Source organism: Tachyglossus aculeatus, chromosome 5 (assembly GCF_015852505.1).
Source record: "Tachyglossus aculeatus isolate mTacAcu1 chromosome 5, mTacAcu1.pri, whole genome shotgun sequence".
In the NCBI taxonomy this organism is placed as follows: domain Eukaryota; kingdom Metazoa; phylum Chordata; class Mammalia; order Monotremata; family Tachyglossidae; genus Tachyglossus; species Tachyglossus aculeatus.
In genome coordinates, this window is record NC_052070.1 from 33,460,878 (window position 1) to 33,487,725 (window position 26,848).

At 51.4% G+C, this 26,848-nt stretch overlaps 3 protein-coding genes across 4 annotated transcripts; all 3 read left to right on the forward strand.

The window, feature by feature from the left end:
• The first annotated feature begins 292 nt into the window (after window positions 1-292).
• Window positions 293-7,607, forward strand: C1QA (complement C1q A chain). The gene is made up of 3 exons (XM_038746503.1): window positions 293-347; window positions 1,700-1,866; window positions 5,532-7,607. Exons 2-3 carry the CDS (start codon window positions 1,707-1,709, stop codon window positions 6,107-6,109), a joined length of 738 nt encoding a protein of 245 aa, XP_038602431.1. The 5' UTR covers window positions 293-347; window positions 1,700-1,706; the 3' UTR covers window positions 6,110-7,607.
• Window positions 7,608-9,056: 1,449 nt separating this feature from the next.
• Window positions 9,057-12,435, forward strand: C1QC (complement C1q C chain). Its single transcript, XM_038746822.1, has 3 exons — window positions 9,057-9,171; window positions 10,459-10,661; window positions 11,423-12,435. The coding sequence occupies exons 2-3, from the start codon at window positions 10,466-10,468 to the stop codon at window positions 11,977-11,979; spliced, it is 753 nt and encodes a 250-aa protein (XP_038602750.1). The 5' UTR covers window positions 9,057-9,171; window positions 10,459-10,465; the 3' UTR covers window positions 11,980-12,435.
• A 5,315-nt stretch (window positions 12,436-17,750) lies between these two features.
• Window positions 17,751-25,913, forward strand: C1QB (complement C1q B chain). 2 transcript variants are annotated; one of them, XM_038746641.1, is made up of 3 exons: window positions 17,751-17,873; window positions 20,193-20,397; window positions 24,323-25,913. In XM_038746641.1, the coding sequence occupies exons 2-3, from the start codon at window positions 20,220-20,222 to the stop codon at window positions 24,889-24,891; spliced, it is 747 nt and encodes a 248-aa protein (XP_038602569.1). In that variant the 5' UTR covers window positions 17,751-17,873; window positions 20,193-20,219; the 3' UTR covers window positions 24,892-25,913. The 2 variants fall into 2 exon arrangements, with proteins under 2 accessions (XP_038602569.1, XP_038602568.1); XM_038746640.1 differs by having other exon boundaries at window positions 17,752-17,873; window positions 20,164-20,397.
• Window positions 25,914-26,848: the final 935 nt, after the last annotated feature.

A 26,848-nucleotide genomic window follows, 5' to 3' on the forward strand; every position in this document is an offset into this window, starting at 1 on the left:
CCCTGTACTTGACAGGGGGACTCCAGGCATCCTCCCTCCCTGTGCAGCCCAGGAAGTTCAAACTCCTTGTGCCAATGTTTAGCTTTCATTTCTCCTAACCCTGAAAATTGTGCTGAGTTGGGCTTCTCCTTGGCCTCAGCAGGATCCCAGCCTGGGGAGGGCCCCGGATGGAAAAGAGAAGTGGGAAGGGATGTGAAACTTGGCAGCTGCCAGCTGCGGGACAAGAAAGTCACTTCCTCCTTCTGCTCCTGCCTCTTCGGAGGAGACTGCAGGAGAAACGGCCCGGTGTGGAGAGGCCCTGACGGTGCTCCGGTGGCGGGGAGGCCCTGACAGTGCTTCAACGTCAGGTAAGATCCAGCGACTCCAGTCATGTCTCTCTGGTGGCAGGGAGCAGCAGACTTCTGATGACCCTGGCCACGGTCCTTAAGGCAGGAGGGGTTTCACTAGGTCCAGTCGGGCTGGACTTTTCCCTCTGCTCCATGGTGAATTGGTCCAGAGGGTCAAGCGGAGGCAGACATTCCACCCCTCGCATTCCCTAGGGTGCAGACTGTTGGAGAGCGGAGGTAGCAGGCCACTCGGTCACTAACTTCTTTCAGAATGCAAGGTCCCTCGAGATGTGCCTCCCAGACGTATGCCACTATGAGGGGCCCCCGAGATGGGTCAAGGGAAGAAATTCCTCCTCTCCCAGTTAACCAAAAACTCAGAAGTGTCGACTAGCAATAGAAAAGAAGGAAACAGTTAAGATACCTTGTAGCAAAGTAGCAATTTCACTTACTGGAAAAGGGCTACCCAGGAGCCCAGTAATTCCTTGGGGGACTTAGTCCGCCCATCCCAGGAATCACAAACGTGCAGAGAGCCAGACACTCCCTGGATAATCGACCTGGACAGCAAACACTGCTTGCAGAAAGTGCTCCATTAAGAAGCAGCGTGGCTCAGTGGAAAGAGCACGGGCTTTGGAGTCAGAGGTTATGGGTTCAAATCCCAGCTCCACCAACTGTCAGCTGTGTGACTTTGGGCAAGTCACTTCACTTCTCTGTGCCTCAGTTAGCTCATCTGTAAAATGGGGATTAAGACTATGAGCCCCCCGTGGGACAACCTGATCACCTTGTAACCTCCCCAGCGCTTAGAACAGTACTTTGCACATAGTAAGTGCTTAATAAATGCCATTATTATTATTATTATTATTATTATTAAATACCACTGATGGTTGATTGATTGATTCATTAATTGATTTCACTTCCCCTAAGCATTTACGTCCTCATCACCCTCCCCCCACCGAAAAATGGTTGGAACTTTAAATTCTATTGCTTCCCCCTACTTGTAATTTATTTTGGTGTGCCTCCCCTCAACTAGACTATAAGCTCCTTGAATAATAATGCCGGTATTTGTTAAGCGCTAACTATGTGCCAGGCACTGTACTAAGCTCTGGAGGGATCGCATCTGCCAACTCTACTGTACTCTCCTAAGCACTTATACAGTGCTCTGCACATGGTAAGCACTCAATAACTTTGACTGCCTGACAATGATTGTTTGACTGATTGTGAGAGGAGGGCAACATGGTCAAGTGAAACTAGAAGTAGAAGATTCTTGGGGCAGAGGGAAGGATGAATGGACAGGGGGGGAGGCTGGAGGCCCCATGGAGGCTGTGGAAAAATGGTCTGAACAGAGTGTCTCCTTTCCTCCGCTGATATCTTTGCAGGGGCAGCATGGGGTCTCAGGCCTGGCTGGCCGTTGCCCTGGTGGCTCTGCTCCTGGAATCTGCTCTCCCGCAGGAGGTGTGCAGAGCTCCCGACGGGCAGTCGGGAATCGTGGGAGCACCTGGGCTGAATGGAAGACCAGGGCAGAAAGGTGACCAAGGTGAACCAGGTAAGAACCTGCCCCTGCCGGGAGCCCTGGGTCCACCTCAGCTCTGCCCTAGACTGAAATCCCCGAGAGCACTGGGATGTGTGCTGGAAAGAGCTTGGAGGGGAAGAGGGAGTCTAGCTCCAGAGAGGGGGATTTGGGAAGGTGTCAGGGATGGTGGTGGGTGTGGGGAGACAGAGAGAAGGGGCAGGACGATAGATGGAGTCAAAGGTTCCTAATGAGCAGAATGCTTTTCTGCTATTCCCACCGGACTGGCTTCTTGGTCCTTGAGGTCTGGGTCCTAATGGAGCTCAGCATGACTTTTTGGGGTGGGTGGGGCAGGAAAAGAAGTTTTGGCCCTACCTGCTAGCAACAGGTGGAATCCTGGACCTTCACCCTACTCTATTTATCTATTTATTTTACTTGTACATATCTATTCTATTTATTTTATTTTGTTAATATGTTTGGTTTTGTTCTCTGTCTCCCCCTTTTAGACTGTCAGCCCACTGTTGGGTAGGGACCATCTCTATATGTTGCCATCTTCTACTTCCCAAGCGCTTAGTACAGTGCTCTACACACAGTAAGCACTCAATAAATACGATTGATTGATTGATTCACCCCTTCCTCTCTTCCTCCTTTTCTTCCTCCTTTTCTCCCTTCTTTCCTTCCTCCCTTCTACTCTTCCTTCCACTCCTTTCCTCCCTTCTTTTCTTTCTTCCTTCCTTCCTTCCTCCCTTCCTCCCTTCTTTTATGGTATTTGTTAAGCACTTACTATGTGCCAGGCACATAGCACTGGGGTAGAAATAACATAATCATGTCAGACACAGTCCATGTCCCACATGGGGCTCACAATTTAATGGGAGGAAAAACATTTTATGGATGAGGAAACTGAAACACAGAGATGCGAAGTGACTTGCCCAAGGATACTGAGGGCAGGCAAATAATGGAGCCTGGATTAGAACCAGGTCTCCTATGTGCCAAGCCTGGGCTCTTTGCACTTAGGTCACACTGTTTTTCTGGAGACTTTGAAGTCACTGGCCACTATTTCGGAGTATTCCTGGGGGGCAGAAGAAAACCTTGAGGCTTGGAGAAGGGCAAGTATATGTACCTGCCATTAAAGTAGAAATGATGAGCCATTTTCGTTGTTGCTGACAGTCAGCTGAGCTCCAGTTCCTGGGAAGATACCAGAATGATAGAGCAGTCAATTTGCTGCTCCCTCAGAGAGCAGCAGATATCAGGAAGCAAGCAAACATCACTGAGGAAAAGCAAATGGAAAGGCAAATGGAGCCAGACCCTTTGGATCATGCCAAGCTCTGGTGACGCCGGGGGGAAAAAAGAGATGAAATCTACCTAAATGGAGCCAATGAAGCAGCATGGCTTAGTGGAAAGAGCATGGGCTTGGGAGTCAGAGGTTGTGTGTTATAATCCTGACTCTGCCACTATTCAGCTGTGTGACTTTGGGCAAGTCATTTAACTTCTCTGTGCCTCAGTTACCCCATCTGTAAAGTGGGAATTAAGACTGTGAGCCTCACGTGGGGCAAACTGATTAACTTGTTTTTACCCCAGTGCTTAGAACAATGCTGGGCACATAGTACGCGCTTAACAAATGCCATCATCATCATTATCATTATTATTATTATTGTTAATCACAAACTCATCCACCATAATCTAGAAGGGAGTGGGCAAGATCAGATCTCCCCAGTCCTGGACCTTGGGGCCCTGAAGCATCATAGATAGTTTCCCTCACTTCCTCACTGCCATTTTTTATTTTGCCATGTGTGGGGGGCACAGTAATGATAATAATAATTGTTGTATTTGTTAAGCTCTTACTGTGTACCAGGCACTGTATTAGGTGCTGGGGTAGATACAAGGTAATCAGGTTGGATACATTCCCCATCCCACATGGGGCTCATAATCTTCATCCCCATTTTACAGATGAGGTAACTGAGGCACAGAGAAGTTAAGTGACTTGCCCAAGGTCACACAGCAGACAAGTGGAGGAGCCAAGATTAGAGCATAGGTCCTTCTGACTCCCAGCCCCGTGCTCCATCCACTAGACCATGCTGGTTCTCTAATTGTTTGGGAGAGTACAATACAATAGAGTTGGTAGATACCATCCCTGCCCTTAGGGAGTCTACAATCTAGTGGATGACAACCTGAATCAAGAAGTATTGTCAGTCTCTACACTCTGAGGTTCAGATGAAGATGAGGGAAAATTGGAGAAGCAGCATGCCCTTATAGAATGAGTGCAGGTTTGGAAGTCAAGGGGTCTGAGTTCTAACCCTGACTCCGCCTCTTGCCTGCTGGGTGATCTTGCACAAATCACTTAACTTCTCTGTGCTTCAATTTCCTCATCTGTAAAATGGGGATCAAATGCCTGTTCTCCCACCTCCTCAGGCTGAATTCCATATGGGAGAGAGTCTGTATGCGATCTGATTATCTACCCCAGCGCTTAGTATAGTGCTTGATGCATAGTAAGAATGTAACAATTTTTAAAAAATTAATATTATTATTATTGAACAAGGGATGGAAAATGACTATGAGGAGACTTTGAATTGTCTACGGCTATGTGGAAAAATACTTGAGGGTGTTGGGCCTAGAGAAGACAAGGCTCAAAGAAGCAGTTATGGCCTTCAATTGAAGATTTTTAAGAGAGGGGCTAACAGGTCTTGTTTCCTGGGAAGGGGTGAGTGTTCTCAGTGCTGACCTATCCTGGAGAGCTTTTCTACACTTTTGTCTGCTAGTTCTCTGACCCCAACTCTCCTGGACCTGGGTGAGGGGGTGCTGACCGGAGGGAATAATTTAGAAGGAAGACAGAGAAGGCTCCTCACCCATCCCCAGCTAAGATGACATTTAGCCAACCTCGTTCTAGGCTCCCCATGTAGACTCAAGCTCAATTTTCCCAGAATCTTGAAGTTTGGAGCTTGAAGGGGCCCCCAGAGATCATCCTGTCCATTCTTCTGCCTCCAATCAGGTCTCCAAGCCAAGCCAGCAGACAGAAGGGTGTCTGGCCTGCTTTTCCAAGAGCCTCGTGCTGAGGAAAAGCCACCAGATCTCCCCACCCTTGCTCCAGACCAGACCAGCTAACTCTTAGAGGGGAAGACAAGATGGGGAGGTTCAGAGCCCACGGGCCCAAATCCAGCATGAGCCTGTGTTCTAATCCTGGCTCCATCACATGTCCACTGTGTGGCTTTAGGAAAGTCCCTTCACTTCTCTGGGCCTCAGTTACCACATCTGTAAGATGGGGATAATAAAAATAATAATGATAATAATAATGGCATTTATTAAGCGCTTACTATGTGCAAAGCACCACTGGGGAGGTTACAAGGTGATCAGGTTGTCAAACAGGGGGCTCACAGTCTTCATCCCCATTTTACAGATGAGGTAACTGAGGCCCAGAGAAGTGAAGTGCCTTGCCCACAGTCACACAGCTGACAATTGGCAGAGCCGGGATTTGAACCCATGACCTCTGACTCCAAAGCCCATGCTCTTTCTACTGAGCCGGTTGGGTAGGGACCGTCTCTGTCTGTTGCCAACTTGTACTTAAGAGTGTGAGCCCCATATGGGACAGGAACTGTGTCTGATCTGATTAACTTATATCTACCGCAGCACTTAGAACAGTGCTCGGCACATAGTAATCACTTAACAGCTACCATAATTATTATCATTATGATTATTATTACTCTCAGGCTTTGCCGGCATTCGGACCGGGACCCAGGGCCCCAAAGGCGATCAGGGGGAGAACGGTCTCCCAGGGAAGCCGGGAAATCACGGCTACAGAGGACCCGACGGCCCGCCTGGACCCCCAGGGATCCCTGGACGGAAGGGGACCAAGGGCGAACAGGGGACAGTCCAACAGCAGTCCTGGCCGGCCTTCTCTGCCGCCCGGATGAAGCCCCTGTTGTCCAGTGGGAACGTGGTGATTTTCAACAGGCTCATCACCAACGAGGAGAGCCGTTACAACGCCCAGACAGGGAAGTTCACCTGCAACGTCCCTGGCTTCTACTACTTCACATTCCAGGTGGTATCCAATGGGGACCTCTGCCTCTTCATCATGTCCCTCAAGAATGGCAGGACCAAGCGCACCCTGGGCTTCTGCGACAGTAACGCGAGGAGGATACACCAGGTCAACTCGGGGAGTCTGGTGCTGGAACTGGGGCTGAACGACCAGGTCTGGCTGGAGACGGACCCCGACAAGGCCAAGATCTACACTGGGGATGAGGCTGACAGCGTCTTCAGCGGCTTTCTGCTCTTCCCTTCCAATTGAGAGGGGGGTGGTGTCGGGGTCGCGGGGCCCTGGGGATGGCGGGGGGCACGGAGTTCTGATTCATAAGCCTAGTGGGGCCAGGTGCATAGAAATGGGCTGGGAAGGCTGACCGGAGAACCAGTTCAGGGCTGGCGAGGCAGATGTTCATATCTGTCTCCTCTACCCAGAACCCCTTAGGATTGAAGGGAAATGGACCCAGATCTTAATTTCCTCTTCCTGTCAGTCCTCTGCAACCCCTTCCTCCCTGCAAGAGAGGCCCAGAAACTCAGCCCCAAAGCCAAGGTACATCCCACCAACTCACCCAAAGAGCTGGCATCTCGGCTGCCCGCTGCCCAGCCCTCCCGATCCCAAGAAAACCCCATGAGGACCCCAATTCCTGCCTTGGTGGGAGGGAATGAAGTGAGCCCACTTGCAGCTGGGTTCAGGGATTGGTGCTTCACACAGAATAAGTGCTCAATAAATACCATTGATTGATTGATTGATGGAGGGTGGGGTGCGCAACCATTCGCCCTTCAGTACCCTAGCTAGTTGCCCTGGCTGCCTATTGGGCCGGGCTAGCTTTGCCCCTTACCACTCCGGTCCAGTAGTCTGGCTCTTCCATGAACTCCATTTGGCTAGAAAAGATGAACTAAATTGTCTCTAACTCCAAATAAAATTGTTCAGTTTTCTCCTTTCCCTCTGCTGCTTCTGCTGCTGCTGCTGCTGAGCTCATCACCAACCCCCATCCGCTGCCATTTCAAGGCCCTCTCACCTGGTTCCCCTCACACCCAAACGGACGGACTGTCGGTGGAGCCAAAACTCTCCCATCCAAGGCCAAGCTACTGGAGAATCCCCGAACCCCTGACACTAGGGTTCCTCCTTCTTCCTTCCTTTCTTGCCTCCCCCACCAAACTGGACTTTCTCTTTTGGAGTCCGGGCAGGGGCGAAGGGAGAGGGGTGGGGGTTGAATCCAGAGTCATTCTGCCTGTCCTCCACTTCCAGCTTGGATTTCTATTTGTTCAGCCCAGTCCTGGGAAACCACAAGTATCCTCCCCTCCCCACAAAGACCTTGTCCTCCCTGCCTTCTCTCTCCTCCACATCCTCTGTCCTTTCCCCAGCTTCCCAAGCTCCACATCCTCTATGCCCTCCTTATCCTCTCCATCTTCTCTGCCCTCACAGGGAGCAGGAGAAATGGTGGGTAGCCCTCATTACCCCATCCCCCCTTTTCCCATCTGGGCTCTGCAGGCCCCTTCCCAACCCTCGGCCCCCTCCCATCTCTGGATCAGATTTTGTCACTGCTGGACCACGATGTCTTCAATGGTCACTACTTCTGCCAGCTGGATCCTACTGAGCCCTGCTACGCTTTCTGCTCTGCCAATGGAGCCACCCCCTGCTGCCAGGTTGTGGAAAGGGGGGTGGGAGGGTCTTCCTTCTCCATTTTGCCTCCTATCATCTCGAAGCAAACCCCAGGACATACATAATGCCGTCAATAAATAAAGTACCAACAGGTGTTCTGCTCTTCCATCCCATCACCTGTTTCTCTTGCCTGCTCTGGGGAGGATGGGTGAGGGGCTGAGTGACTGGGATGAGCACTAGGAGGGAAGGACTGAGGTCAGGGCTGAAGTGTGCAGGGTCGGATCTAGGTTGGGGCTGTGAGCAAGATTCTGGGGTGGTGTGGTGAGAAGCAGCGTGGCCTAGTGTAAAGACCATAAGCCTGGGAGCCAGAGGTCCTGAGTGCTAATCTCAACTCTGCCACTTATCTGCTGTGTGACCTTGTATGAGTCACTTACTTTCTCTGTGCCTCAGTTTCCTCATCTAAAACTCTACATATCCCCTACCAGAATGATTGCAGATAGAGGTGGAGTGTTCTGGGAGAGATGTGTCCAATGTGTCGCTATGGGTCAGAGACGACTCAACGGCATAAGACAAGACAAAAGGGGGATTAAGGCTGTGGGCTCTATGTGGGACAGGGACTGTGTCCAATCTGATTATCTTGAATCTACCCCAAAGCTTAGTATAGTTCCTGGCACATAGTAAGGGCTTAACAAATACCACAATAATCAACACCATTGGAAATATTTATTAGGCTTTGCTTTGAACTACACCCTGCTAGGTGATGGTGGAAATTATAAGAGCAGTGTAAAACTGCTCTGCCCTCAAGAGGCTTTCGGTCCAAGTAAGGGGAGGCAGTGAGAAATATCCACATGGACTTACAATAATAGTAGTAGTAGTAGTGGCAGCAGCAGCAGCAGCAGCAGAAATATTTATTGAGAGTCCAATGTGCACTCAGTAAGTACTGAGTGCTTAACGAAGTACAACAGAGACACAAGACACGTTCCCTGGCGACCATGAGCTTATGCACTAACAGGTGGAATGGTCATAAAAATATTTACAAATAGAGTACAGTATCAGAATTAATAACTGACTGAAAAAAATGATTGTACGTGTATGTGCGAAACAAGAGGAGGACAATGAATAAATAAGAACTAGAGATGACTGTTGGGTTGATGTGATTCGCGATGCGGGGGCAATCAGGAAAGGCTTGTTGGAGAAGGTGTGGGTCTGCTATAGTCTGTCAGATCTGTGGGAGTGGGGTCGGGGTGTAGGTGGAGGCTGGGCTGGGAGCAGGGGGAAGGGGCAGGGCTCAACCAGGGATGGGGAAGGGGCAGTGTCAGCAAAGTGGGAACTGGACTGAGAGGAGGAGCAGGGGGCAGGGACAGAGTTGAGTCGGGGCAAGGTTGTGGGTGTTGGGTTGGACTGGGGGTAGGGCAGGGAGTAGGGGTAGGAGCTGAGCTGGGCTAGAAGCAGGGGGTAAGGAAAGGGCAGGACTAGGGGTGGGGAAGGGGCTGGGATGCAGGGGGCAGAGGTTGGGCTGGATCTGGTTTGTCCGATAGCCTAGTTAGATCCACGAGTGGAAAAGGGGATGTGAGAGTTAGCCAGGGCGGGAGGACACAGCCTCATAGGGAGGGGCCACCTTCTCCCAGCAGTCATCTTCCTCTTGCCTGGACGAGGGAAGGAGAAGCTGTGACCAAGTCAAAGCTCCCCGAACGGCGGCCTCCAGCTACAGCCCCTCCAGCTCCCAGGTAAGAGTTGGGATGTGGCATGTGAAGGCTCTGGGTGGGATTGGGAGCCCTAGGCTACACCTGGGAGGGAGCCTCCGGTCCTCACCAACTCCCTCCTCCCCCACCTTGCCCTTCTTCTCCCCTGGATGGCCTAGTAGATAGAGCACAGACCTGGGAGTCGGGAGGATTTGGGTCTAATCCACTTGCCTCTTGCGTGTGTGACCTTGAGCAAGTCACTTCACTTCTTTTTGCCTTGGGTGCCCCATCTGTAAAATGGGGATTAAAAGTGTGAGCCCCATGTGGGACAGAGACTGTGTCCAATCTGACTTGCTTGTAACCCCCCCAGCATTTAGTACAATGGCTGGCACATAGTAAGCGCTTAACAAATACCATAATTACTATTATTATCGCCTTCCTCCCCCATCATGTCTCCATCCCTGTATTGACTTCAACCCCTCTCAGCTCCCCTCCTCCATCCTCCTACCTTCCTATATGTTGTTTTCATTCTCCACTTTCCTTCTATCTTCCTCCATCCAATCTCCACTTCCCTGTTCCCCCCTCTCTCCCACCCTCTCCATTCCCTCCACCATCCCACATCCATCTGTCCTCCTGTTCTTCAGTGTCCTGGTTCTTCACGGGATCAGTTGGGCAGGCGGGTGGTAAGCTGTGGCTGCTGGGGGCACTGCTCAGTCTGCTCCCTGAGCAAAAGGATCCCCGAACCACCTGACGGGGCCCAAAGCTCATGGCTGCAGGAAGTGGAGAGGAGGTCCGGCCCTGCTCATGGCTCCCCTAAGCCAACTGAGGGAATAATAATTATTATTATTATTGTATTTGTAAGTGCTTACTATGTGCCAAGCACTGTTCTAAGTGCTGGATAATTATGGTATTTGTTAACTGCTTACTATGTGCCATGCAGAGTTCTTAGCACTGGGGTAGATACAAAGTAATAGGGTTGTTTCATGTGGGACTCACAAATGAGGTACCTGAAGCACAGAGAAGTTAAGCGGCTTGCCCAAAAACACACAGCAGACAAGTGGCAGAGCCAGGATTAGAACCCACACGCCCTGATTCCCAAGCCCATGCTCTTTCCACTAAGCCACGCTGCTTCCCCTGGGATGAGATGTTCTAGGAGTCATGAGCCCAGATGTGCAGGGCCGAAATGGAGAAGAGCCAATGGTGGGTGCCCTCTTTGGGACAGGGGTTGCTCAGGTGTCAAGGAAATCAAGCCAAACAAAGGAGGCTTGGGTTGTGAGGCTGTTTGGTGGGGGCCTCTCACTCCCCCGAGCTCTAAGACTCTGCTTCCTCCAGGTGAGAAATGCAGTCATCTTCCCAGCCTGCCCCAGGCTGCGGCCTGCTCCGGCTCCCTCTCCTGCTCCTACTGGCTGCCCTGCTGACTGGGACACTCAGTGAAACGGGCCAAAGCTGCTACGGTATTCCAGGCCTGCCTGGCTTTCCAGGTGCTCCGGGCAAAGATGGCCGAGACGGGCTGAAGGGGTCCAAAGGGGAGCCGGGTGAGTGTGGGGAATCTGAGGGCTTGGAAGCTGTTGGGCTGGTGGGGGGTGGAGGGCTGGAAGAGCCAGGGGATCAGGGGATGGGAGCTCCTTGGGGCCTGGATGGTTATGGGGCCTGGGGCTGCCTCTAGGGAGGGAAGCTACAGTGTTTCCAGGAGTCCCCTCCTTCCCTCCCACTCCCCGAGAGGAGTCCTGGTTGACCAGTCCCTACATTAACCACTCCACTGACCTCCATGGCCTTGGGCCAGAGCAAATTGGGCAGCAGCTGCTGAGGTCCCTCTCCATTGCTCACTGGACTGCTCACTGGACCCTGCTGATTGGCCTCCTCCCCTCAGCCCAGATTCCTCATCACCCTCTCCCAGGCTTCATCCCTCACAGACCCACCAGGGGAGGGGTGAGCCAAATTTGAGGGTGTGAGGAGGGGTCTCTCTTTCTCTCCCCAATATCAGCCCCTCTGCCTTAGGGTGTGGAGCGGGGAGGACTTGGGACAGAATCGGGGCTGGAGCTGGGGAGAGGAGAGCCTGCTGCAGGGAAGACGGCTGCTGGAGGACAGATGGACAGATGAGAGGAAGTGCCAGGGAACACCAGTCCTTGCCCCATCCCCTTCCTCATGAGCTCTTCCTCATCCCCCTCCCTCAAAACTCCCAGTGGGCAGCCCAGCACTTATACATATCCCTGAACCCAAATTTGGCCCTGCCCCAGCCCCAGCCGAGACCATCTCACCAGCCATCCCTCCCCACCCCCCGGCAATCTCTCCTCAGGTGCCCCAGCAACTCCCGGCATCCACGGCCCCAAAGGGCAGAAAGGAGAGCCCGGTAGCCCCGGACCCGTGGGGAAGAATGGTCCGATGGGGCCCGCAGGGCTGCCGGGTGACCCCGGGGTTCAGGGTCCCCCCGGAGAGCCCGGCTTGCCCGGCATGTTCAAACACAAGCACCAGTCGGTGTTCACAGTGATGCGAGAGACCCAGGAGTACCCGGCCAAAAACAGCCCTGTCAGGTTCAACACCGTCATCACCAACCCCCAGCAGGACTACAACACTCTCTCAGGCAAGTTCTCCTGCCGTGTTCCCGGACTCTACTACTTCGTCTTCCACACATCCCAGGAGGCCAACTTGTGTGTCATCTTGTACAAGGATGGTGATAAGATGGCCAGCTTCTGCGACCACATGTCCAACACCAGGCAGGTCAGCTCTGGGGGCGTCCTGCTCCACATGGAGAGTGGCCAGCAGGCGTGGCTGGCCGTCAATGATTACAACGGCATGGTGGGCAAGAAGGGTTCTGACAGTGTCTTCTCTGGCTTCCTGCTCTTCCCTGACTAGAGGCCTAGGAAAGTGGGGGCAGTGGCCAACTTGCCTGATTCACAGGCCTTCCTCTGGGCCTCTCTCTGGGCTTTTCTCTCTCTCTCTCAGGGCTTCTCTCTGAGCCTCTCTCTGATCCTCTTTCTGAGCCTTTCTCTGGGCCTTTTTCTGGGTTTCTCACTCGGACTCTCTCTGGGACTCTCTCTGGACCTTTCCCTGGGCCATTCTCTGGGTCTTTCTCTGGACTTCTCTCTGGCCTTTCTCTGGGTTCCTCTCTGGGCCTCTCTCTCTGAGTCTCTCTCTCAGCCTTTCCCTGGGCTTCCCCTGGGCCTCTCTCTGGTCTTCTTTTAGACTGGTCTTTGGGCTAGTCTCTTGGTTTCTATCTCTGAGCCAGTTTCTAGGCCACTCTTCTGGCCTTCCTGCCTCACGACTTCTCATAGTTCCACTTCTGCCAGGTGGAGAGAGACTTGAGAAATAAGGGGGGGGGGGGGGGGGGCGGGAGAGACAGGGAGAAAGAAGAGGAGAAGAGGGAAGGTGTGTAAGGGGCACAGAAGGATGGAGGGAGGGATGGAGGGAGGAAGAAAGGGGGGAGGGAAAGGGGAAGTTGAAAAAGGAAAGGAAGAAGGGAGGTAAGGAGGGGAGGAAGGGGCTGTTGGTACTGAAGATTCTCACCAAGAACCAGCCCTCTGCAGTGAGCCCAGAAGCCAGAAAGCCCACAGAAGACAGAGTTGGGGACTCCAAGAAGGAGCTGGGCCTTGCCCTTATCTGTGTCCAGGGGATGCTGAGCTGCTAGGAACCTGGGAAGCTTAATTTGTTCCCACCGGGCATAACTTAGGGGACTTCTTCCCTGCAATGCACTTCTCATCCCTCTGACCACCCAGCTCCCTGACCACAGTTCTTGGGCCATTTGGGCCAAGAATATCCGTGGGCTCTTGCAATAAATCAGTGCTCTCTTCACTCTATGGGCCTGCTGATTCATGTCTCTGTTCCTGATGCGGCACCGTGAAGCCATCCCCAAGTCACAGGTTCCCAGACTTCTCTCAGAGAATGGTGAGGGCACCCAGACAGTATCAATCCAGAAATCTCCAGCTGACCAGTGGTCAGCTTCCCCTGGCCCCCACCCCCTGCTGGCCATGACTCTGGAACCCTCCAAGACTCCATGACTCAGTTCCTTCTTAACCTAACAGATGATCGATCTAATCAGATGTAATAACTTTTCTGAGTTTCCTAAGTGACATGTGCTGAACACCACAGAATTGCCAATATGTATGTTTTATAAACTCTTCTTGGGAGAGTTTACAAACTGTCTATGCATAGTGCTTTTAACTAGCTTAGTCTCCCAATTAATCAAAAAAACAGCCCCTGTCGTCCTAGGAGCTTTAATCTTAGGTCTGTGTGCCCAGTGGACCACTACAACCCAAGCCAGAGAGTAGCAGGCCCCACTCCTGGTCCGCCTCTGACTCTCTTCTGGCCTGCCCTTGGTCACCCCCTGGTCCACCAGGCCATCAGTCTGAAGGTCAGAAGGAAAGTGGATGGGGTCCCCCAGTGGAAAAATTTGGGAGTATTCCATCTTCTAGGCCAGATCTCTCTCCTCCAGCCTAGCAGCGGGAAGCTTCTGGATGCTGCCGGATGCTGCGGCTCCTTAAGGACTGGACAGGGGCAGAGACAGCCCTGCAAAGTCAATCCTCCCGGCCCTGGAAGGATCAAGAGCCCAACCCACCTATGGCCACTGAAAGGATGATTCACTTTGGGTGGAAGAGAGTCCAGAGTGGAGGGAGCCAAGTGCCCGGGTTACCGAGAATGGGGACTGAGGCCGAGGGGAGAAAGAGAGAAAGGAAAGACTGGCCCAGGGAAAGACCTCATAGTCTCAGTAAACCCTGGTTGGTTCAGAACAGGATACCGGCATGGAACACACTTCTTTTCCATTAGTCAATCAGTGGTTTTTATTGAGCACATACTGTGCACCGAGCACTGTACTAATCCCTTGGAAGACTGCAGTAGTGGTAGACATGATCTCTTCCCTTAAGGAGTTTATAATCTAGAGGAGGAGACAAACACTAAAATAAATATCAGATCAGATGCAATGAAAGAGTACAAATATACTAAGGTGGTGCAAAAGTGCTGGAGTGGCAGTTGGGGATGGGGATGGGGAAGTGAGAAATCAATCAGGGAAGGCCTCCTGGAGGAGAGGTGACTTTAGAAGGCCTTTGAACATGGGCTTTACATCTCATCCCTGACCATTGCTCTATACCAACACTCTTTCTCCCTGGCCCATGTGGTTCAAATCTTCTGTTCTAGATTGCAAACTCTGAGGCCTAGTATGTGATCCCACGAACTCAGTACGTAATGAACAAACAAACGCAAAAATAGATAAGCACAGAAGATGGCCCAGTTGACTAAATGGAAGGCATGGATGGGAAGGTGGGGTGTTAATAAGGGAGGACCTCCTGGAGAAGGTGGCTTTTTAGAAGGGATCTTTGCCAAACTCCCTCCCTTCTCTTCAAAACTGAACAAAAAACAGTCTCCATAAAACCCCAGAATCCAGAGCTTGAGGAACTTTAAAGGGGTCACCTAACATGGTCCCCTGCCTTCATTCATTCATTCATTCATTCATTCATTCATTCATTCATTCAATCATATTTATTGAGCGCTTACTGTGTGCAAAGCACTGTACTAAGCGCTTGGGAAGTACAAGTCAGCAACATATAGAGACGGTCCCTACCCAGAAACGGGCTCACAGTCTAGAAGGGGGAGACAGACAACAAAACATGTAGACAGGTGTCAAAACCGTCAGAATAAACAGAATTAGAGCTATATGCACATCATTAATAAAATAGAGTAGTAAATATGTACAAGTAAAATAAATAGAGTAATACATCTGTACAAATATATACAAGTGCTGTGGGGAGGGGATGGAGGTAGGGTGGGGGGGATGGGGAGGAGGAGAGGAAAAAGGGGGGCTCAGTCTGGGGAGGCTTCCTGGAGGAGGTGAGCTCTCAGTAGGGCTTTGAAGGGAGGAAGAGAGCTTGTTTGGCAGATGTGTGGAGGGAGGGCATTTATTGAGTGCTTACTGTGTGCAGAGCACTGTACTAAGCGCTTGGGAAGTACAAGTTGGCAACATATAGAGACGGTCCCTACCCAACAATGGGCTCACAGTCTAGAAGGGGGAGACAGACAACAAAAAAAATGTATTAACAAAATAAAATTAATAGAATAGTAAATATGTACAAGTAAAATAGAGTAATAAATCTGTACAAACATATGTACTGGTGCTGTGGGGAGGGGAAGGAGGTAGGACGGGGGGGATGGGGAGGGGGAGAGGAAGGAGGGGGCTCAGTCTGGAAAGGCCTCCTGGAGGAGGTGAGCTCTCAGTAGGGCTTTGAAGAGAGAAAGAGAGCTAGCTTGGCTCCAGACAGGTGAGTGGTTAAACCACCCCAGAACCGACAGGTGTCCACTCTAATCCAGCAGATCCCAGGGACAGTGGCTCCACAGCTCCCCAGGGTAGCCCCTCCCTGGAGGACAACGAGATGTACCTATTGACCAACCCAACTCTTTCCAGCTTTGTTCTCTGCCCATTTCCTCTTTTCGATCCTCTGTGAATGCAGAGAACAATCAGCCCAATGCCCATCGGGCAGGTGGAATGCTCATCAGTGCCCCTTCCCACCCCACCCTAACCTCCCACTGTCCTCGACCCTCTTTTCTCTATGCTAAGCAGCCCCAAGCCCTTAAACGCTCATCTTGGGATCTATGTTCCAACCCTTCAGTTATTTTTCTGGCATTGACGCCTGTATACTTGTTTTGATGTGTACTTATCTATAGTTTTGCTTATTTATATTGATGCCTGTTTATTTGTACTTGACTTGTCAGCTGTGTGACTAGCTGTGTGACTTTGGGCAAGTCACTTCACTTCTCATTGCCTCAGTTACCTCATCTGGAAAATGGGGATTAAGACTGTGAGCCCCACATGGGACAACCTGATTACCTTGTATCTCCCCCAGCGTTAAACAGTGTATGGCACATAGTAAGCACTTAGCAAATACCAAAATTATTATTAATTATTATTATTTATTTTGATGTCTGTCTTCCCCCTTCTAGACTGTAAGCCCCATGTGGGCAGGGATTGTCTCTCTTTATTGCTTGTACATTATCTTGTACATATTTACTATTCTATTTATTTTGTTAATAATGTGCATCTAGATTTATTTTTATTTATTCTGAAGACCTGACACCTGTTCACATGTTTTGTTGTGTTGTCTGTCTCCCCCTTCTAGACTGTGAGCCCGTTGTTGGGTAGGGACCGTCTCTATATGTTGCCAACTTGTACTTCCCAAGCGCTTAGTATAGTGCTCTGCACACAGTAAGTGCTCAATAAATACGATTGAATGAATGAATGAATTGCTGAATTGTACTTTCTGAGCGCTTAGTACAGTGCTCTGCACACAGTAAGTGCTCAATAAATATGATTGAATGGCTCTTCCTGGATCTTCCCCTGTTTAGCCAAGTTCTTTGGAATGTGTCCACCAGACCGGGGTCTTCGTTCTAAATGTTATGCTTATGATGATGATGATTATTACCATCATCATCATTACCATTAATGTATGTGTTAAGCACTTACTATGTTCCAAGCACTGGGGTAGATATAAGTTAATTGTGTTGGGCACAGTCCTTGTCCCACAGGGCCTCATAATCTAACAAAGGCAGCTTCCCACAGTACCCTCTTATTGTTAATAACAATAATGCTAATGGTATCGGCTAAGAAATTACTATGTGCTAAATTTTGTACTAAGTTCTGGAGTAGATTCTAGATAATCAGGTCAGACAGAGTCCCTGTCCTACATGGGGCTCCCAGGCTAAAACAAAGGGAGAACAGGTATTGAGTCCCCAGATTACAGATGAGGAAACTGAGGCACAGAGAAGTTAAGTGATTTGTCCAAGTCATTCAACAGGCAAGTGGCTTGCAGTCTTGGCAATGCATTGAGGTGGCGGGCGGGGCGGGGGGAAGAGGAGGGTAAGATTGAATATTTATGTCTTTATTTATTTATTTATATTAATGTCTGTCTCTCTAGACTGTAAACTTGTTATGGACAGGGAATGTGTCTACTAACTCTGTTATATTGCAACAATGATAATAATAATTATGGTATTTGTTAAGTGCTTACTATGTGCCAGGCACTGTACTCTCTCAAGCACTCAGCACAGTGTTCTGCATGCAGTGAGAGCTCAATAATATGATTGATTGGTTGATTGATTGATTAATGGGACAAAGGGGGTTCACTGGGGAAAGCTGCCTAGACTTTGAGTCTCCATCAAAAGGGGAAGGGAGTGGTTTGAAGGGTGGGAGCCGGAAGGTTGCCTCGGGCAAGGGAGTCAGAGTCCCCTGAGGCTGGACAAAGACAGAAGCCTGACTTCCAGGAGAATCGAGGCTTCGTGAGTCTAGGGCAGGTAAGCCCACCCCCAGATGCTGGAGGAAGATAGGGTGGAAGGGCACCCCAGGAAAGGATAGGGGGCCCAGGGGCTTTGAGCCAAGAGAAGTTGGTGTATTGAAGAGCAAGAGGAAGCCTTCTCCCATCACCCCCAGGCTGCCTGAGAACAAGAGTTCAGGGGGTGGTGTTGGTCCTGGAGGGGCCTCAGCAGCCGGGAAGTTGACGGGTTGGGGGCCCGCCCCAGAGCTGAACTGCTGAGCTGACAGAAAAATTCAAAGCCAGCTAGAGGAACGGGATCTGAAACTGACTGGGCCAACAGGAACCAGGCAGAATTAGAGAGGGCTGGGCTACAGCTCTTTCCGGGAGAAACTGGGTTCCCCTTCTGCAGATGGAACTTCCCCCGTCGGGGTTCAGAACGTGAAGCTGTCTCCTCCCCCACTCCGGCCCGACTGCTCTGCAGGAGACCCCTCACCTGCCCGCCCGCTCACCCAGGTAAGGACCAGCTCCAGGTTCTGTGAGGAAGCAGAGATCCCAGCCTGGGAGCACCTGGAGGCTCCCCTCCCGCTTCCCCTTTGACCCTCTCTGGAAACCTGTGGTCCTGTGAGTGTCTGTCATCTTCAGGGAGGGTCTTGGTCTGGAGGAGATCTGGTCTCTGGTAGAGATTGGGGCAGAAACTACCTGAGCCTAGAAAATGCAAAAATCCCTGATCAATCATTCCTCCAATTTCTATGGCACAATGAATTGCCCAAAGCGCTGTTGCGGCCACCATCTCCTGTGGGCTTGGGGAGGCAGGGGACAACAAGGGATGCAGTCACCCACATTTTCCAATTTAAGAAAATGGGTCCAAGGGAGACATTGCCCTGAATCAGGCAACAATGGAAGTGGGAGCCCCCTCCTTCCTCTCCCCCTCATCCCCTTCTTCATCCACCCCCGTCTTACCCCCTTCCCTTCCCCGCAGCACCTGTATATATGTATATATGTTTGTACATATTTATTACTCTATTTATATATTTATTTATTTTACTCGTACATATCTATTCTATTTATTTTATTTTGTTAATATGTTTGGTTTTGTTCTCTGTCTCCCCCTTCTAGACTGTGAGCCCACTGTTGGGTAGGGACTGTCTCTATATGTTGCCAACTTGTACTTCCCAAGCACTTAGTACAGTGCTCTGCACACAGTAAGCACTCAATAAATATGATTGATTGATTGGGAGAGTTGGGGCGGCCTGGGACTGACTCCCAACCTTCTGTCTGTCCCCACAACTGCCCCGTCAGTCAGCACCCTCCGCCTGGGCCTTGAGACTCCTGGAGAAGGTACCAGGAGCAGGCTGGGTTAGGGGTAGCTTGGGTGAGTCAGAGGCTGCAGAAAGTGGGACCAGAATCAGGGCAGGAGAATGAGGGGAAGAGAGAGAAGAGCCAGAGAGTCAAGGCAGGAGAGTCAGGATGGAAGGGTCAGGGTGGGAGAGAGGTAACCACTTAGAGGTCCTACCCCTGACCAGGCCTGGGGCAGCCCACTTCTGTGAGGGCTTTAACTGGGACAATGAGGCTCTGGTTAATTGGGGGTGGGGGTAGGGGGAAGTGCACTAGTTGCCCACAGCTTCCACCACTAAAGCCCCTGAGAAGTAGCATGGTTTAGTGGAAAGAGCCCGGGCTTGGGAGTCAGAGGTCATGCGTTCTAATCCTGACTCTTGCCACTTGTCAGCTGTGTGACTTTGGGCAAGTCACTTAACTTCTCTGTGCCTCAGTTACCTCATCTGCAAAATGGGGATTAAGACTGTGACAACCTGATAAACTTGTATCTCCTCCAGAGCTTAGAACAGTACTCGGCACATAGTAAGCGCTTGACAAATACCGTCATCATCAAGTTGCCCTTGTCCTGTTCCAGAGCTGGCCCAGACTCTACTATAGTAGGGCCTCTGTCCCTGTTGGGTTTGGAAAGTGTCTCTCCTCCAGGTGTGAGGGTCTCCCAGGGTCCTCAGCTCTCGCAGGGGGCATGAAAAGTTGGGCTTCAGCCAGGCTCGCAGTCCTGGGTTCTCCCAGGATTTCATTCATTCATTCAATCATATTTATTAAGCGCTTATTGTGTGCAGAGCACTGTACTAAGCGCTTGGGAAGTACAAGTTGGCAACATATAGAGATGGTCCCTACCCAACAGCAGGCTCACAATCTATAAGGGGGTGACAGACAACAAAACAAAACATATAAACCAAATAAAATAAATTTATTTTATTTAAATAAATAGAGTAATAAATTCATTCAATACGTACAAACACATATAGACATATACAGGTGCTGTGGGGAGGGGAAGGAGGTAAGGCGGGGGGGATGGGGATGGGGAGGAGGGGGAGAGGAAGGAGGGGACTCAGTCTGGGAAGGCCTCCTGGAGGAGGTGAGTTCTCAGTAGGGTTTTGAAGGATTTAATAGTAACAGTGATTATGGTATTTGTTAAGGGTTTACTATAAGCAATGCACTCTACTAAGGAGTAGATAATCAGGTGGGACACAGTCTTTGTCCCAGACCAACCTGCTCAAGCTGACGATGACCCAGGCTGGAGGGGCCAGCCTGATGCTTGTTTCTGGCTCAGTAGGCTGAGGGCATTTGCTTGTTCCTGGAGCCAGCAGCCATGGTACTTAAGGGGGACTTTGCCTCCTCTCCTCTCTCCTCCTCTCCTTTCTCCTCCTCTTCTCCCCTCCCCTTCTCCCTTCCCCTTCTCCCTTCCCCTTACCCCACCACCCCATCCTCCCCACTTCCCCTTCCCTTCCCTCCCCTCCTGTCCCAGGATTCCCTCCTCTCCCCTTTCCTCTGCAGGACGCAGCAGGGACAAGGGGGTTGAAGATGCCATGGCTCTTCTGGTCATCGTTGCTGCCACTTCTGCTGCTGTTTGGCCTAGCTGGAGTGCCCCCAGTACAAAGTAGCTGCAATGGGCAACCTGCTCTGCCTGGCACCCCAGGCATCCCCGGAAGGCCTGGCCCTAATGGGAAAGACGGTGCCAATGGGCCAAAGGGAGAGAAAGGTAAGATCCCAGCTCCACCAACCTCCTGGTGCAGACCCCTGTCTCCCTGCTTCACCTATCCAGGGCTGCCCCCCCGAGTTTTCTGGCTCCAAATGTAGCAGGTGCAGTCACCACACCCCCTGGCTCTTCCCATCTTATAATAATGATGGCATTTATTAAGAGCTTTCTATGTGCAAAGCACTGTTCTAAGCGCTGGGGAGGTTACAAGCTGATCAGGTTGTCCCACAGGGGGCTCAGTCTTAATCCCCATTTTACAGATGAGGTCACTGAGGCACAGAGAAGTTAAGTGACTTGCCCAAAGTCACATAGCTGACAATTGGTGGGGCCAGGATTTGAACCCATGACCTCTGACTCCAAAGCCCGTGCTCTTTCCACTGAGCCATGCTGCTTCTCTTATGACTCACAGCAGTGAGAGGGACCTGCTGGGAGTCCTGGACAGAGACAAGAAGGAGTGCATAAGTGTGCGCGCGCACACACACACACACACACACACACACACACATGTCCCCCAACACATGCATGCCTGTACACATTCATTCATTTATTCAATCGTATTTCATTCATTCATTCAATAGCATTTATTGAGCGCTTACTGTTTGCAGAGCACTGTACTAAGTGCTTGGAAAGTACAATTCAGGAACAGAGACAATCCCTGCCCACAATAGGCTCACAGTCTAGAAGGGAGAAGACAGAAATCAAAACAGTATTAAGCACTGACTGTGTGCACAGCACTGTACTAAGCACTTGGGAAAGTACAATACAATGATAAAGACTGACAATCCCTATCTACAACAGGCTCACAATTAGAAGGGAGGAGACAGACATCAAACATTATTAAGCACTGACGGTGTGCAGAGCACCGTACTAAGTGCTTGGGAAAGTACGATACAACAATAAAGAGTGACAATCCCTGCCCAAAAGGAGCACATAGTTTACATGCCCACACGCACACAGCCTATGAATGCCCATGTCCTCTGTGGGTGCACGACTCGGCTGCTTCGTTGTGTAAAGAGTCACTCGAACCCCTTGAGAAAGTAACTGTCTTGCCCTGTCTGCCCCCTCATCAGCCTGCCCAAGGGCTGTGTCAGGGACAAGAAGGTGGTCACTTTCTGTGACTTTGTTTGCAATATCTACTAGGTCACCCTGCTACCAACCTCAGGGCTCAGCAGCTGTGGGAATCAACCGGCCCCAACAACCCACCCACCAGAACCCAGCTCCTGTGTGTACCCAAAAGGGACACAGCCTGCCAGAGCCCCCCGCCCAAGCCCCAGGACACCCTATTCCCCATCCCTTCCCCTCCCGACACCTCCTGGGGGATGAGGCTGCAGCTACTATCCCCGTGCTGGGCTGGTGGATTCTGGCTCATCATCTGAGCTGGCTGGCCCCCCGGGGGTGGCGGGGACTAGACAGAATTAGCTGGGAGCCTGCTGGATGATGACTCAATTAACTGCCTCCTGGACAAGTACCCCGGGGGGTGGGGGGAGTGGAGAGGGGAAAACTGGGACACAGCCAACAGCTGTTTCCTATCTCCACAGAGGCCCAAGCAAGGTGGAAGCTACTGAGAGTGCTTTAGCATGAGGGATTTAGGATAGAACAAAAACTCTCCTGGCAAGGGGGGATTAGAGTCACAGGAATAGCTTAGAAGAAAGGATGTGCAGTCTCCTTCCCTGAAAATTGAATAATAGTCGTATTTGTTGAGTGCTTACCACCCACTAAGCACTGGGGTAATAATAATGATGGCATTTGTTAAGTGCTTACCATGTGCAAAGCACTGTTCTAAGTGCTGGGGGGATACAAAGGTCATCAGATCCTCATCAGGTCATCCGTCCTCTCCTGGTTCTCCTCTTATCTCTCCGGTCGTTCTTTCTCAGTCTCTTTTGCAGGCTCCTCCTCCCCCTCCCATCCTCTTACAGTGGGGGTTCCCCAAGGTTCAGTGCTTGGTCCCCTTCTGTTCTCAATATACACTCACTCCCTTGGTGACCTCATTCGCTCCCACGGCTTCAACTATCATCTCTACGCTGATGACACCCAGATCTACATCTCTGCCCCTGCTCTCTCCCCCTCCCTCCAGGCTCGCATCTCCTCCTGCCTTCAGGACATCTCCATCTGGATGTCCGCCCACCACCTAAAGCTCAACATGTCGAAGACTGAGCTCCTTGTCTTCCCTCCCAAACCTTGTCCTATCCCTGACTTTCCCATCTCTGTTGACGGCACTACCATCCTTCCCGTCTCACAAGCCCGCAACCTTGGTGTCATCCTCGACTCTGCTCTCTCATTCACCCCTCACATCCAAGCCGTCACCAAAACCTGCCGGTCTCAGCTCCGCAACATTGCCAAGATCCGCCCTTTCCTCTCCATCCAAACTGCTACCCTGCTCATTCAAGCTCTCATCCTATCCCGTCTGGACTACTGCACTAGCCTTCTCTCTGATCTCCCATCCTCGTGTCTCTCTCCACTTCAATCCATACTTCATGCTGCTGCCCGGATTATCTTTGTCCAGAAACGCTCTGGACATATTACTCCCCTCCTCAAAAACCTCCAATGGCTACCGATCAATCTGCGCATCAGGCAGAAACTCCTCACCCTGGGCTTCAAGGCTGTCCATCACCTCGCCCCCTCCTACCTCACCTCCCTTCTCTCCTTCTACTGCCCAGCCCGCACCCTCCGCTCCTCCACCACTAATCTCCTCACTGTACCTCGCTCTCGCCTGTCCCGCCATCGACCCCCGGCCCACGTCATCCCCCGGGCCTGGAATGCCCTCCCTCTGCCCATCCGCCAAGCTACCTCTCTTCCTCCCTTCAAGGCCCTGCTGAGAGCTCACCTCCTCCAGGAGGCCTTCCCAGACTGAGCTCCTTCTTTCCTCTCCCCCTCTCCATCCCCCCGTCTTACCTCCTTCCCTTCCCCACAGCACCTGTATATATGTATATATGGTTGTACATATTTATTACTCTATTTATTTATTTATTTATTTATTTTACTTGTACATTTCTATCCTACTTATTTTATTTTGTTGGTATGTTTGGTTCTGTTCTCTGTCTCCCCCTTTTAGACTGTGAGCCCACTGTTGGGTAGGGACTGTCTCTATGTGATGCCAATTTGTACTTCCCAAGCGCTTAGTACAGTGCTCTGCACATAGTAAGCGCTCAATAAATACGATTGATTGATTGATTGATCAGATTGTCCCTTATGGGGCTCACAATCTTCATCCTCATTTTACAGATGAGGGAACTGAGGCACAGAGAAGTGAAGTGACTTGCCCAAAGTCACTAAGCTGACAATTGGCAGAGCTGGGAGTTGAACCCATGACCTCTGACTCCCAAGCCCGTGCTCTTTCCATTGAGCAACGCTGCTTCACATAGGGAAGAGACAATATAAGCAGATCAGACACGATCCCTGTCCCACACAGGGTTTGCAGTCTCAGGGAGAGGAAAAACAGATATTTAATCACCATTTGACAGATGAGGAAACTGAGGCCTAGAGAAATTAAACCCAAGGGTCCAAGGACACCCAAGCGGCAGAGGTGGGATTAGAACCCAGGGCGCCCAATCCCAGTCCTGCACTCTTTCTATCGGGCCATGCGGCTCCTCAATTTACGATTTAGCCTGCTTTAGGTAGAACCTGTTCAGGGGCAGGGATATTTACTACCTGACCTCAGGGGCGTGACTTTCAGCCCAGAGGGCTGACGTCCTCTCCAGCTTCTCTGGAAGGAGTAAGGAATCTCACGCTCCCAGCAGCTGGTCTGGGCCCCTCTGTGTCCTGAGTCTCCCCGGCCGGCTGACGGCCCCATGGAACCCGGCTCCCCCTACGACCCTGGCTCATTTTGCCCTAGGGGTCCAGTGGATCTCCCTTCTCACCCCTGGCGAGTGGGAAGAGGTCCCCCACACACCCTAGCCTCATCGATCTTCTTCTTTTCTCTCATCTCCAGGCCTTTCCGGAGAGTTGAGCTTCCGAGGAGACATGGGGGAGAAGGGGGCCCCTGGGAACCCTGGCTATCCGGGGAAGGTTGGCCCTAAGGGCCCCATGGGGTCCAAAGGCAGCTTGGGACCCCCCGGCCCCCGTGGCCCCAAGGGAGAGTCTGGCAATTACAAGACCTCCATGAAGTCGGCCTTCTCTGCGGCCCGGACCATCAACACTCCTTTGCGGCGAGACCAGTCCATCCGCTTCGACCGGGTCATCACCAACGTGAACGAGCACTACGAGTCCCGCAATGGCAAGTTCACCTGCGAGGTGTCTGGCCTCTACTACTTCACCTACCATGCCACCTCGCGGGGCCTGCTCTGCGTCAACCTGCGGAAGGGCCGTGGAAAAGGCGAGAAGGTGGTCACTTTCTGCGACTTCGTGTACAACACCTACCAGGTCACCACAGGCAGCGTGGTGCTCAAGCTGGAAGAGGGCGAGTCCGTGTGGCTGGAAGCCACGGACAAAAACTCCCTCGTGGGGCTCGAAGGGGCCGACAGCATCTTCTCTGGCTTCCTGCTCTTCCCCGATATGTAGGCCTGGATCCGCTCCGGCCGGGCAGGACCACCTCCCCGTGTTGTCCCTGCCCAGTCCGAGCCCGGCCTGTCCAGGTGGCAGCACCACTGAATGGAAGTGGCCTTTCTGGGGTGTGGTGGGGGAAGGCTGGCCCTACATGCCCTTAAGATGCCCCCAAGGAACCTGGCACGAGCCTGCTGTTCCCTCCAAAGTCAGTCTGGATCTGCTATGGTGTGAGCCTGTTGTTGGGTAGGGACCGTCTCTATATGTTGCCAACTTGTACTTCCCAAGCGCTTAGTACAGTGCTCTGCACACAGTAAGCGCTCAATAAATACGATTGAATGAGTGAATGAATGGTAGAATTAGACAAGTGCCCCTCTGCCAACAGTGCCTGAGCCTGGCCCGGGGTTTGGGCTCTGCAGAGCGAGCCCCAGGCCTAGCTTTTTCCTGGCTAGACCCCATAGGCCCCAGCTCCCAGCCCCCAGCTGTGCTGCAGAAAGCCCTAGGGAGAGGCCCTGCCCAGCCCTAGGGTCAGACCAGCCTCTCTTCTCTGCCCAGGGCTCCCTCCTGGGCAATCCAGCCTTTGTCTGATTTGCTTTGCTTTACCAATCCCCAACAGGAGAAGAGAGCAGAAGGGAATGTGGAAGAGCTGGGAAAGGAGATGGGGAGGGATCAGGCAGGAGGGTGATTTTGTTATTTTCTCGTGCTCCAGAGCAGCATGGAGGGAAGTTTGCCTCCCAGGGATGATTTCCCAGTGCACTCTCAGGGGTCCAGAACCAGCCTGCATCCCCACCCATTCCCATCCCCATCCCTCTACCTTTTTGTGCCGCTCTTCTCTGTTCTGACAGAGGCCTAGCCCTCTGCCTTGACACTCTCCCTCACCCAGACTCCCAGTCTGAACTTGTCTCCCGGGTCCCATCCTCCGGGTCCCTAGTGGGTGGGGGTAGGCGGTGGTGTCCCTGGGCTGGGCCAGGGGGTTTCCGGGGTTCTGCACAGGCCCAGCACCTGTTGGCTTCAGTAAATAAATCTTCATGGAAATCAAAGCGTCTCCCACTCATCAAGCTCCTCTCTGTCCCCAGTGGTGTGACATTGTCTCTCACCTTTCCATTAATAATAACAATCCTTTGGTTTTCATAGCGTGCTTGTATTTTCCAGTGTGTCTTCACCATCTCATTTTATCCTCACAACATCCCTGTGGGATAGGGAGAGGCAGGTAATATTATTTTTATTTTAGAGATGAGGAAAATGAGGCACAAAAAAGCCCAAGGTCAGCAGGTCAGCTGGGGCTCTATTCTGGATCTCCTGACTCCATTCATTCATTCATGCAGTCATTTCATCATATTTATTGAGCACTTACTGTGTGCAGAGCACTGTACTAAGTACTTGGGAGAGCACAATATAACTATAAACAGTCACATTCCCTGCCCACAATGAGGCTGCAGTTTAGAGGGGGAGACAGGCATTAATATGAATAAATAAATTACAGATATGTACATAAGTGTGTTGGGGTTGGGAGGGGATTGAATAAAGGGAGCAAGTTAGGGCGACACAGAAGGGATTAGAAGAAGAAGGGAATAGGACTCTCAGCCTTGTGGTCCTTCCACTAATAGCCACAGCAAATCCTTGTTAAATACGAGTGCCCCTGTGGCTTGCATGATTATGTTGCTCTCTGGCCTGCATTGCATGCCTTCCTGAGGCCCAGAAACCCTCAGTTTCAGATGAAGGCTCTGTTTCAAGTCACTTCAGAGACAGTGACCGGAATGGACTTCCCAGGCCTGGAGCTAGAAATAGATTCCTGGGCCAGGGGCAGACTCGCCCTGTCAACGCTATGAAAACTCGACGGGAAAAAGTTACAGGAAGCAGCATGGCCAAATAAATAGATCACAGACCTGGTAGTAAGGAGGACCTGAGTTCTAATTCCAATTCCTCCACTTTTTTTATGGTATTTGTTAATCGCTCACTATGTGCCAGGCACTGT